The 13,169-nt window shown below is 37.1% G+C and overlaps 1 protein-coding gene across 6 annotated transcripts in view; it reads left to right on the top strand.

The window, feature by feature from the left end:
• Positions 1-13,169, top strand: part of ODAD2 (outer dynein arm docking complex subunit 2) — a 138,350-nt gene that overhangs the window by 101,433 nt on the left and 23,748 nt on the right. For all 6 annotated transcript variants that reach the window (XM_039839673.1, XM_039839672.1, XM_039839671.1 and 3 more), the window contains 2 exons: positions 1,887-2,075; positions 3,534-3,755. In XM_039839673.1, the coding sequence (XP_039695607.1) occupies positions 1,887-2,075; positions 3,534-3,755 (411 nt within the window). The remainder of the gene's footprint in view (positions 1-1,886; positions 2,076-3,533; positions 3,756-13,169) is intronic.

Below are 13,169 nucleotides of genomic sequence, written 5' to 3'. Positions count from 1 at the left end.
TTTGTCATAGGCCCCACCCCACGCTTAATGAAACGCGTTCTCAGAGAATGTCAGGATTCTGATTATTAGCTCCTGTGGTGAGCCACTGGCTTGGGGTGTGTGAGAGAGCTTGGAGAATGGGGTCAAGGCAGGAAAGCTCCAAACCCATATTTCCCCCTGACTCCTGGTGTCTCCAGTTAAATGTCTTGTGGACACTTCATTCAATTACATGTTCTCACACCAAATACCACCCTTCCTCCTCAAGAAAACAAAAGAAACCCCTGCCTTTAGCACCACTAGGTCAAGCCAGAAACAAAGGAATCATCACTAAATCATTTGTCTTAATCTTCTCTGATCAATCCTCACGAACCCACACTGTTCTCTCCAGGTCTAAACCATCACCCTCATCCAAACTATGCCCACCTCTTATCTGAACTAGCGAAATAACCTCTGAGTTTCCAACATCATTCCTTGCCCCAACTTCAACCCTGCAATTCTGAGAGATCTCCCAAGACAGAAAATTGATAAAAATCCCCTCTCCACCTTACACCCCCAACACTTAAACCTCTTATGTGGCTTTCAAATGCCCTTAAAAGGAACTCTAAACTCTGTACCAAGGCTTATGAGACCCTTCAAGATCTTACCTCTTACGTGTCATTTTAGCCCATTTCTCCCTTTCCTATTTTATGCTCTAACCATTGTGACCTAGAAAAAAGTCACTTCTCTCACTTTCAGATCTATGTTATATGATGACTTTCACACAGACTCTCTCTCACACTGGATTATGCCTCAGGCCTCAGTTTTCAGACATCCTCTTGGGAGGCAGTCCTTGAATCCACACCAGCTGAGATTCCTTTGTTGTATGTATTGTGGTATCTTTACCTCTTCCCCCTTACGGCTATTTATTATACTCATAATTTCTTAACACTCATGTTCGCCACAGATTGTAAGCAACATGATGGCAGCAGAGTATACACAGTCCATCCATATTATTCACAGATTCTGTTTGGGAATTTGCCTACTTACTAAATTTTTTTGTAACTCTGAAATCAATACTCACAGCACTTTCTTGGTCATTCTTGAATATGAACAGAATGGTGAAAAATTTAAGTTGCTCAATGTGCAAGTTTTCAGCTGAGGTCAAAAAGATGATGCTCTGCCTTCTTGTTTCAGCTCTCATACTGTAAATAAGCATCCATTTTACAGTCTACTTAGTGCCACATCTTCCACATTTTCATGGGTTTTTTTGTTGAAGATTTTACTGTTTAAAATGTCCCCCAAGCATAGTGCAGAAGTGCTGTCTAGTGTCCCTAAGTGCTAGAAGACTGTGATGTGCCTTACAGAGAAAAAGTGTGTATTAGGTAAGCTTCATTCAGGCGTAAGTTATAGTATGTTATCCATGAGTTCAACATTAATGAAGTAATAATATACGAAATAAGATTTTTAAACAGAAACACATATAACACAAGGTTATATATTGATTAGTGGACAAAAAATGTTACCAGAGTCTTGCAGGAACTTTACCTTGTATTTCCCTTAGGCAATGGTTCAGTATTTACTAATTCCCTTTCTGTGATGATTTTATAGAACATAACTACTGGAAATAAAAAGATTCAACTGTATTTTGTTAACTTCTATATCTCCAATACTTAGCGCAGTGACTCATATCATAGTTGTTCAGTCAATATTTGTTAAAACTGAATTGTGTGCATGCATGTATGTATATACACATACATACTTTATACATACACACATCGATAATATATACAATATGGAAATAAGTCAAACCGAATTTGTTTTTCATGCCACAGGTATACCTCTCAGCCTTATCATTACTTTTTTTCTTTTAAAGAAATGCTAGATACCGGTTTATTATTGATGTCATCTTTATTTTTATTGTTATCTAGGATGCTGGGGAAATGGTTCGTTCCTTTGTTGGTGGTTTGGAACTTGTTGTCAATTTGCTGAAATCAGATAATAAAGAAGTTTTGGCAAGTGTATGTGCTGCTATTACCAATATAGCAAAAGATCAAGAAAATTTAGCTGTTATTACAGATCATGGAGTTGTCCCTTTATTGTCTAAACTAGCAAATACAGTAAGTAACACATCTTTTTATTTTAAATGCATGTTGTCATAAGATATCACAGTGTAGTGGCAAAAACAATGAGCTTCAAGTCCAGAAACCTGGATTCAAGTTTAATATCCATCGCCTATGAGGTTTGAAATTTTGGTTAATTCATTTAATTTCTCTGAGACTAATAAGTGTGAAAGTGTATTTTAAAGTGTACAATGTTAATATGCAAGATCCTTGTAAAATAGGGGCTGTTATTCATTTGTCACTAGCAAGTAAAACAGTGACAAATAGGTTATTGTAGAAGTGTTAACTATCATCGTCATCACATCATCATTACTATTACTCTTAAGGTAATTGTTATGCCAACTTTAGGAGTTAAATGTGCCTCCCCCAGCTTGGGTCTATGGCATTCTTGGACTCGAAGATTTTGGCAGTCACTGTATTGTTTATCCAGAGCTGTGCCAGATAGAATAAGTAGCCTTTCGACATAATGACTTCACCATGATCAGAGGTATTTGAGCATAGGCTGGACTACCACTTGGCAGAAAAGTCACAGAGCAGAAATTCAATCATTGGAAGGATGCTTGGTCTAGAAGACTTTTTAGAGCTAGTCTTACACAGAGAACCTAAGAATATCTGCCAGATTCATTTAAGGACACCAAGTTATTGCCTTATTTAAGAGAACAGTACAATTAATGAACAAAAAACTGTACTTTATTTAGTTATATTATACCTATATGATATAATTACATCCAAAAAGAAGGATATAGTCTGCATAAAGAATACAGAAAGGAAAATGACAGATTCAAAACATCATTGTTTGCTGCACTGTCTTCTCCCTTTAGGGAGCCAAGGTGTATTACTGACGTAGAAGTATTCCTAGGGTGATGAAGTAGAATTAATCTGCTTATCCCAGTTAAGTGAAATGCTCCATTAAGAATGTCCCGAATTATTTTTATTACTAAACTACTTGCTGATCTGTAATTCTGTATTGTGAGTAGATTTACTCAAAAGGAAACTGAGCCTTGAACAAATAATGATGTTCAAGATCAATGATGATGATGTTAATGGTGGTGGTGGTGGTGGTGGTGGTGGTGGTGATGATGATGATGATGATGATGATGCCAAATGATGATAATGATGATGCCAAATGATGATAATGATAACAAATGATGATGATGATGATGATAATGGTGGTGGTGGTGGTGGTGATGATAATGATGATGATGCCAGGCAGATATCTAAAATGCCAGACTCCTGATCACCTGTTTGTGCACTAACAATGTCCAGTTCATAAAAAGAAAACTCAGAATTGAAACTTGGTCCATTGGCGACCCACCAAAATCCTAGTTCCCTTCAAGACAGCACCTGAGTAACTGGGCTCATTGGCATCTTAGTGGATAATAAACATCTAGAGCATAAACATGATCTCACAGGATCATTACAGTGCACATACCACCATTTGTTTCCTTCGTGCAGAATAACGATAAACTGAGGCGTCATCTAGCAGAAGCCATTTCACGTTGCTGTATGTGGGGCAGGAATAGAGTGGCCTTTGGCGAGCACAAAGCGGTGGCTCCATTAGTGCGTTACCTGAAATCAAATGACACCAATGTGCATCGAGCAACAGCTCAAGCCTTGTACCAGCTCTCGGAAGATGCCAATAACTGCATCACCATGCATGAGAACAGTGCAGTCAAGGTACAGTTGGTCGACTTTGTGGTTTCATACAAGTTAGGCAAATGTAGGCTAGAAAGAAACTGTAATGTTAAGATTTTACTGAAGAGGATATTTGAACACATAAAACTTCCTCATTGTTGGGTCACAGCTGCAGCTGAGCCATGTGTTATCAAGGATTATGCTGCAGAAGAGCCATGTGGAGATAGAATTTTTCTAAATCAAAGAATAGAAAATGTACTCAGTGAAATTGGTCATTACATTATTTGAATTTGATTAAACAAAAGGTACAGTGTATGAACAATCAGTGTTATTCATAATTCTATTTAATATATTATTTACTTAATACTTAAATCAGGGGTCTCCAATCCCTGGGCCACAGACCGGTACCAGTCTGTGGCCTGTTAGGAACCAGGCTGCACAACAGGAGGTCAGCAGTGGGCAAGTGAACAGAGCTTCGTCTGTATTTGCAGCCACTCCCCAACACTAGCATCACCGCCTCAGCTCCACCTCAGATCATCAGGCATTAGATTCTCATAGGACCACTGGTCCCTGGTACCAAAAACGTTGAGGACTGCTGACTTAAATAATGAAATATTGTACCAACTAAATGGCAAAGTACCTGAATGAAACAGCAACTAGTCTGCAGTTTGACAGTCTTAACCATAATAGGAAAGAAACAATTCAAAGATGCATTTAAAAAAAAAAAATCTGTGCATCTAATTTTCTTTGCCTTTAACTAATATATAGGTAGAAGTGTTTCTGCTCATAGACTATAATGTATCTATATGTTGGAAACGACCTAGAGCTTCTGAGTGGAATATTTTGATAACAATAAATATAAAAATACTTAAGAGTACACAGCCAGTTTACATGTATTGGGAAAATTGATTTAAAGTATTTGTTCTTTTCTATAGATTGTTTCCTTGTACAGTATAATTTTACTGTTTATTACCTCAATTCAGAGACTATGACAACCAGGTACATTTACATTTTAAAATGCATGCCCAAAGTGGGCTTGATCTTTTAAACAAAAGTTAATTAAAGTCTCCAGTTAATCATATCTAGTCAAATTTACATGTGCCGAATACACAATATCTCGGGGGGAATAAGACTCTTAAAGTTCCAATTGGTAATTTTCTGAGGTGATTATTTTAATTTATCTTTCAAATCTATTATAGTTGAATATGATGTTAATTTTTCTGAAATTAAACCCAATTTACTTTTAAATGTGTCAACCTTTCCGTTATAAATCTGTTCTTACAGCACATAAGTTTGGCCAAATTAGTTTCTTCAAGCAAAAACCTGGCATAAAAATCACCTTTTAAACTAAGCACTAATTTTTCAAAGTAAATTATAAAAATGTATATTGGAATGTTAACTCCAAGTTGCTAAAGAATAATAAAAATACTGTCACTTCTATATGATTCTGTTTACACTTCAAAAAAGAAGACATTTCTAATTTAAAATTACTGTATACATTCTATTATTGAACAGAACTTGCACAGCCTAACATACCATAAGTATAAAGTCTTTAAAAAAATGAAGCCATAAAATTTAATTAGTCTGGTAAAGTATCTGACATAAAACATATGCTTAGACAATTGCCAGTGACTTTGAGAATTTCTAAACTACTCAGAAAATTTTTTAAATTTAACAAGGTTTGCATTTTACTGTTCAATTGACATATGCCAGGTGTACGTGCAACTCTCAATTATTTCTTCTAATGCAAGTCCATAGATAATCCAAAATCGTTTACGAATTGCATTTTGCTGTGAGAAGTGTTAAAACTGTGTTCACCCATGGACACAGCTTCTATGTATTAGAAAAAGAAGGCAATAGGAATGATTAGGGTGAGGAGACAGGGGAAAAGCAAAGAAGGAAATCTGGTGATGACCAGAGGGGAGCGGGGATTGGAGGGGCTGGGAGAATGGGGTGAAGGGTTAAAGAAGTACAAATTAGTAGCTGAGAGATGGTCGCGGGGGTGGGGAGCACGGCATAGGGAATGCAGTCGGCAGTAATGTAAATGGCTAGGTGTACAGCCAGAGGAGTGATGGACTAATTAGGGGGATCATTTCATAAACTACATAAATGTCTAACCAATGTGCTATATACTTGAAACTAATAATAAAATAAAATGCTAAAAAAAAAAAAAAAAAAGAAAGAAAAGAAAAGGTTTGTTGCACGCCAGACCCTCTCCTGAGTCATCTTGAGGGCCTCTCTGTCTTGTCAATTTGCATTCCTAACACCTGCTATTTCTACTGGACGATAACAGTAAAGCACAGGACTTACTTTATTTTCTTTTAATGTTACTCTATGGAGGCAGGCCTTACCATGGGCTCTCCCTCCTGGGGCCATGGGAAAAGCATAAAGACCTGTGTGTCTCTTCTCTGTTTTTTCTTTAATGAGGAAAAAAAATGTGGATGTGATATACTGGGTGTAGGTAGAATAAATGGGGTTTGGTAGTTGCTTGGATTGGGGGAATAAAGGAAAGGGTCGAGTCCAAAATGACTTCTGGTTTCAGTCTAGTTAAAGAGGAAGATTTCTTAGCCAAGATAAAGCAAGGAAATATTTGACACATTAGGATGGTGAAAATACCTGCAGCGAATGTGTCACAATGTGTAACTGCTAACATTTCTGACACCAAATGCATATAAACTTTATCCACTATTTTGGCAAATCCCTGGTTGTTTTTATTCCTAATTGCTACAGAGCCTCTCTAGTCAAATGCTTATAGTGTTATTTCCCAGGCCTGCAAACATTCCTGCTGCAGCTGCCCATGAACAATGTTGACAGTCTCTTTGACAATTACCAGAGTCATCCTGTCACCCTGTTCATAAGTAATTTATTCTAGAATGAGCTTCCTTCATCGTACAATTTCCTCAACAGCAGTGGCTGATGTTATGCAATGTATCTGTCTCATGCCAACTGATGTTTATTCTATGATGACAGTGAGGGAGCAGTACTGAGGGTCTGAAATAGATTGAGTTCAGTTTCTAAAGTGTTAATGTAAATGGTCAGTTTGAATTTTAGGTCAGAGCAATGTTGTCCAATAAGAATGAAATATAAGCCACATATGTAACATTCGATGTTCTAGTAGCCAGAATTTAAGAAAAGGTAAAAAGAAACAGGTGAAGTGATCTCTCGATTATAAATGTCTAACTTTTTAAAATTTAGAATAAAATGTAAGAAAAAAATAATAATGCTAAATACTGGGAATAACCTCATACAATTGCTTTATTATGTACATATTGTAAAAAAAGAAAAAGAAATAGGTGAAATTCAGTTTATTAATATATTTTATTTAACCCAATATATCCAAAATATTGATTTCAATATATAATCAGTATAAAAAATACCAATATTTTACTTTTGTGTGCATGTATTAAGTCTTCAAAATGTATGTTTTACACACATCTCAGTTTGGACCGGCCACATTTCAAGTTCTCACTAACACGTAGCGGTTTTCTTAATGGACAGCACAAGAGACAAGAGAGAGGGGAAAAATCAGGAAGTATCAGCAGAGAGGTTTTAAGCCGCGAGCGAGGGTGGATAGGATGTTTTTGGCGCAGAGTTCAGAGAAGCCTGGGAAAGATCTCCATTTTCACTCACAGAGCATGTAAACTAGGAAGAAGAGCTGTCAGAGTAAACTTGGGACATTAATAGGTTAACCAAGAGTTCTGGAAGCCCAAGGTAGCATGAGTTTCCAAGGGGTTTGCGTGCAAACGCTGCTAAGCAGTCAGCAAGGATTTCCTGATGGAGTTTCGTTGAAAAACGATCCTTGAGTTTGAGCCTTTCCTGGTAGGAATCTCTTCTCCTGCGCTAGTTAAGTACAACATGATAAGAGTAATGCAATCCTTATTCCCTTTTCGATTGTGCACAGACCTCCTCCTCAAACATATCAGCTCAGGGTCTTGTATCAGTTCAAAACCCTGTGAACGTGGATGCAGAGCTGTTGGCATCTCAACTGAAAATACGAGCAGTCTAGGAGATGTACCAAACCTATTTGCTAATTATGACAAAACTGTAATGTAGGAAAGAAGTATAAGAAAGGGAAGAACTTTGCAGGAAAAACTGAGCAAGAAAAGCTCTTTCCTAAGACAGAAAAAGTGATCGAATAGAAAGATGATGAGTGCCTATAAAAGGGATTAAGCTCCCTTCCCCATGGTGACATTGGATTTGTTTTTGTAAATGTCTATACCAGGCAAGTAAAAGCTATGTTATGGCCTATGACTTTCTGCAAGGCAGGAAATTGAAGAAATTGCACAAAATCATCCAGAAGTGGGTCCAGCAGTGAGAGAGTGAGGGGAGAGCGTTTCCACTGGCGCGGAATTGAAAGGGTTGTCTGGGCTGCCGCGCACGTGGGTCAACTCAGCACGTGGAGTGGCATTCAGAGAACAGGGCAGGTGAACTCCGGAGCAAACACGCCTCATAGTTTTTTGAAGCCTGGCCCAGGAAAAGAAAATAACACTAAAGCTTTTGAGTCAAGTAAATGGACATTAGAGACTGAGATCACCCAGGATCTTGGTGTCTAGTTGCAGTCTACGTACTTAATGTTTGATCAAACTATAATATTTTCTATTGATTAAAACTCTTAATGTTCTTTTTTGGTGTTGAGTACTTTCCTCACATTTCAGATATTCCCTAGAGTGCTGGGGATGGGCCACCTGGCAGGAGTTAAATTACTTAGTGCGACTATTAGGTGTCAGCGACTATACTATGTTACCGTACTATGTATGATAGAGTCATATATAAACTTGTTTCTGACTTCTTTCTTGTTATTTGCATTTTCCTTTAAAATGAGAAAGAAATTTATCGTTACTTAAGGGTTTAGTAAGTTAGATTTTAGTTTAGCATGTTTAACTTGATATTAATATGTATATCAAATGTTTTTCTTATCTTTTATTTTTTAACTTAAATATGTAATAGCATTAAGGTATAATTGACATACACATGCACATATTTAATATGTAAAAAAAATTTTAAATTTATTTTTAAAAGATTTTTTATTAAATTTATTAGGGTAACATTGGTTAATACAATTATATAATTTTCAGATGTACATTATCATTTGACATCTGTATATTCTATTGTGTGTTTACCACCCAAAGCCCAGTCTCCTTCAGATACCATATATTGATCCCCTTTACCCACTTCACCCTCTCCCTGTCCCCATATATTTGGCCCCCTTTACCTCGTCTACCTCCTCTTCCTCCCCCACCCCCTATCCTCTGATAACCACTAGCCTATAGTCCATGTCCATGAGTCTCTGTTTGTTTGTCCTGCTCTTTGTTGCTTTTAGGTTTATATCCCACATATAAGTGATATCATGTGATTATCAACTTTTTCTGTCTGGTTTATTTCACTTAGCATGATTATCTCGAGGTCCATGCATGTTGTCGCAAATGGAAGTATTTCATCTCTTCTTATGACTGAGTAATATTCCACTGTATATATGTACCACAGCTTCTTTATCCAATCATCTACTGTAGGACACTTCGGTTGCTTCCATGCCTTGACCACTATGAATAATGCTGCTATGAACATCTGTGTGCAAATATTTTTTTGGATATAGGTTTTCCAGTCTTTGGGGCAAATACCCGGTAGAGGGCTTGCTGGATCATGTGGTAGATCAATTCTTAGTTTTTTGAGGAACCTCCATATTGTTTTCCATAGTGGCTGTACCAATTTGCAGTCCCACCAGCAGTGTATGAGGGTTCCTTTTTCTCCGCACCCTCTCCAACTTTTGTTATTACTTGTACTGTTGATTATCGCCATTCTAACAGGTATGAGATGGTATCTCATTGTGATTTTAATTTGCATTTCCCTAATAGCTAGCAATGTTGAGCATCTTTTCAAATATTTGTTGGCCTTTTGTATGTGTTCTAGGGAGAAATGTCCGTTCAGGTCCTCTGCCCATTTTTTGATTGGATCATTTGTGTCTTTTTGTTGTTATTGAATTGTATGAGTTCTTTGTATATTTTGGATATTAGGCCATTATCAGAGGTGTTGCTTATAAATATATTTTCCCATTTGGATGGTTCTCTCTTTACCTTGTTGACGGTTTCTTTTGCTGAGCAGAAACTTTTTAGTTTGATGTAGTCCCATTCTTAATATGTAAAATTTGTTAAGTTTTACATCCACACACACATAGAGTAAACCATCTTTCTTGGGATCATATAATATTTGTTTTTTGTTTGACTTCTTTCACCCAGCTTACTTATTTTCATATTTATCCATGCTCTAACATGTATCAATAGTCCACTCTTTTATTGCTGAGTGGCATTCCATTGGCTATATCACAATCGTTTATCCTTTCACTTGTTGGTGACCATTTGAGTTATTTCTCATGTGGGGTTATTGCAACTAAAGCTGCTTTAAATATTCATATATAGATTTTTGAGTGGACATATTCTTTCATTCCTCTTTGGTAAACACCTGAGAGTGAATGGCTGGGTCAAAATGGCACGTCTCCAAACAAAGGATCAGATTTATCTTTATTCAGGAAAATTGTGCATAAACATGGAGCTGAACTTCATCATCAGTATAGGTGGGCACATTCCTGCGCATGCGCATTTAGAAAACGTGCCTATCCATACATCGCAAGTTTAAAATAGCGGAAAATCTTTTCCCCGGGAGGAGATTTTAGATTTTAGTATTGTAATGAGCGTACAATGAGAATAGTTTATGGAGAGGTCAGTAGAGAGTCCTCCCATCCTTTGGCCAGCCTCAGGTGATTTGAGCAGCATCAGCCCCCTTGTTCTGCAAATCACCCTGGCATCTCCCTGAAAAGACAGTAATGGCAACTGTCAGGCATGGTGTAGGTGTTAATTAACTTTCCGTTAAACTCTTAGCGAATTACAGAATATGATTACACAAACCTTATAACATCTAGGGTAATCTAGGTGGGTTTACAGGTTAATCTAAGCAAATTATGAATTCTAAATAAGTTAGTCTATGCTAGGGTAACTGCAAGGCTCTATAGGTTAGGTTACTATATGTTCAGTCTTTTTTATTTTAGACATTCTAATAGGTGTGTATGGGTCTCTCATGATTTTGATATCAGTTTTCCTAATGATTAATGATGTAGAACATTTTTTTATGTGCTTATATACCTGCCGTGTAAACTTCTTTGGTAAAGTGTTCAGATTTTTTGACCATTTTCAGTTGGGTTGTTTTGTACTGAGAGTAGAAGGTTACTTTATACTGAGGGAAAAAGACTTAAGGATTTTCTTGTTTAAATGGTGATTTGGAATAATAATATGAAATATGTAAGAAGGGCTTAGGAAAGTTATAGTGATCACATGTTCTGATCTCAAATCAAGATTTTTAGCAATTTATATAAAAAGTTTTACATGGGTATAAAAATAAATCACATGTATACATTTAACACATATTTAACATACATCTAAATCAACTTTGTAGAAAATATTAAAACTATCAAATTGGAATAGGTAATAAAGGCAGTCATAGAAGGAGTATTTCAGTATTGATTTCTTTTTCTAAGCGTATGTTAGCGTGTACTCCTTATTCAGTGCTCTTCTACCTGTACTGTGGACACGAATCACCTGGGAATCTTGTTAAAATGCAGATTCTGGGCCAGTAGATCCCGTGTCAGGCCTGAGATTCTGCATTTCTAACAAGCACAAGGTGCTCCTGTTGCTCCCTTTCTGGAACCACACTTTGACCAGCAAGTCCTTAGCCCTTTTGGCTGCTGGGAGAGACAGAGCAAGAAAAGGCCCCAGACCAGTTGCTCCCAGGCCACGTTGCTTTGTCCATTTATAAACATTAGCTGTTTTTCTGTTGACCGGAAAAAGGCTTAGGAAGCACTGTTCTAGAAGACAACCATGTAACATATTCTTTGATAGCCTTTCAAAGGCAATAAAATTAATTGCATTGGCCAGCGGTCTGGCATACTGTCTCAGATTTTATATTCCTATTTTGAAAGCTTACAACTTTGAAGGTAGTATTTTATTTTCTCCTCCAAATGAAAAATCTCTATTGTCCGCAACTTAATTTAATTCCAGTTGCAAGTTCCATTCTTTTGGGGTTGGTGGCAGACCTGAACCTTATTTGGTTTGGCGTTGCTTCTTACCCTGTCTTCAAGATTATATTTAAATTTAGGTTGCATGCATAGTCCCAAGCATTGGAAAGGCCCCTGGCAGGAGAGATACCATGATCACAAAGATAGTATTTTAAATAGGACTCCTGTCTCCTTTATCCATGCCAGCTCCACTTCACTACAATGAAGTCACCTTTCTTCTACTAAGTCACAACCCCACCTCCAGCAAAATAGATTTCCCTCCCCTCTTGAAAGCTAAAAAGGGAGAAAAGATGAAAGAGAGAGCTGCATGTAAAGTGTAGCAAAAGAGCTAGATGATAAAGTAACAAATTTTTCATTTATTCAGCTTCACGTGTGCCGGATAACATTCTGCAAGCACATTCACACACAGTCTTTTACTGAATCTTTTCTGTTATCCAGTGAGATGAGAATTATTATCTCCATTTTACATATAAAGGCACTGAGTTTCATAGAGGTTAAGTAACTTGCCACACATCACCCAGATCATAAGGACCCAAGAAATCCAGTTCCAGAGTCTGTTTCCTTAACTCTCATTGACAGATAAATCTGAAGGACTGACTCCGAGGCACGTGTGCGGATGGGTGTGAGCCCCAGTGTTTAAAGCTGTGTTGAAGGACTCAGCCTGGCTGAGAAACTGCTTTATGAGGCAGAGCAGCTGTCTGGGGAGGCACAAAGGGGAATAGGACTTGGCAGAGAACACAGTGGTTTCACGGTGGAATGGTGCCTGTCCTTCCTGTCACAGCCTGCACATCCTCTCTTGAAAAGACATCCCAAGCAGTCTGTTTCTCTCCTTGGTCTTCATCGTTTTCCAGGATCTCTTGCTGTCCTTTGCATAGTCTTAATATATACCAATTAAATATTATTACTAGTAAGAGTTATAGTATATGAAGTTAAAACCAGATGATTTTGTCATTATTTTAATTATGTATATTTCTGTCTTTACCCAGATTTTTAGAAGGGTAGCTATATTTTCCAAAGGTGGGTTTAGAAACTTGTTATAGATAGGTGAAAAGGGTTGAAATTAAGTTCAAAGTTCATGTGTTCAGGTTTTTTTAGCTTTAATTTTCTTAATTCTAAAAATTAGGGCTAATTTTTCACACACACATACACAGAATAAAATACCATTAATATTAACAAAATTAACTAATATTAACTGATATATCATTACCTTTCCTTATGGCCTCTAGGCAGACATTTTCTGTCTGCAAACTCTTCTGTTTTCATCCTTAGTTTAGATGCATCGGCTCCAAGATGCTTTCTCAGACTTCTTGGGCTAAAGTAGGTTATCCATCTGTCACTCTTCATTTAGCGCTGTTGATTTCCTTCATAGTATTCGGCACACTTGATAATTATTT

Source organism: Pteropus medius, unplaced genomic scaffold (assembly GCF_902729225.1).
Source record: "Pteropus medius unplaced genomic scaffold, Ma_sr-lr_union100, whole genome shotgun sequence".
NCBI lineage: Eukaryota > Metazoa > Chordata > Mammalia > Chiroptera > Pteropodidae > Pteropus > Pteropus medius.
Note: the sequence above shows the minus strand (reverse complement) of the source record. Positions and strands in the feature narration are given on the sequence as shown.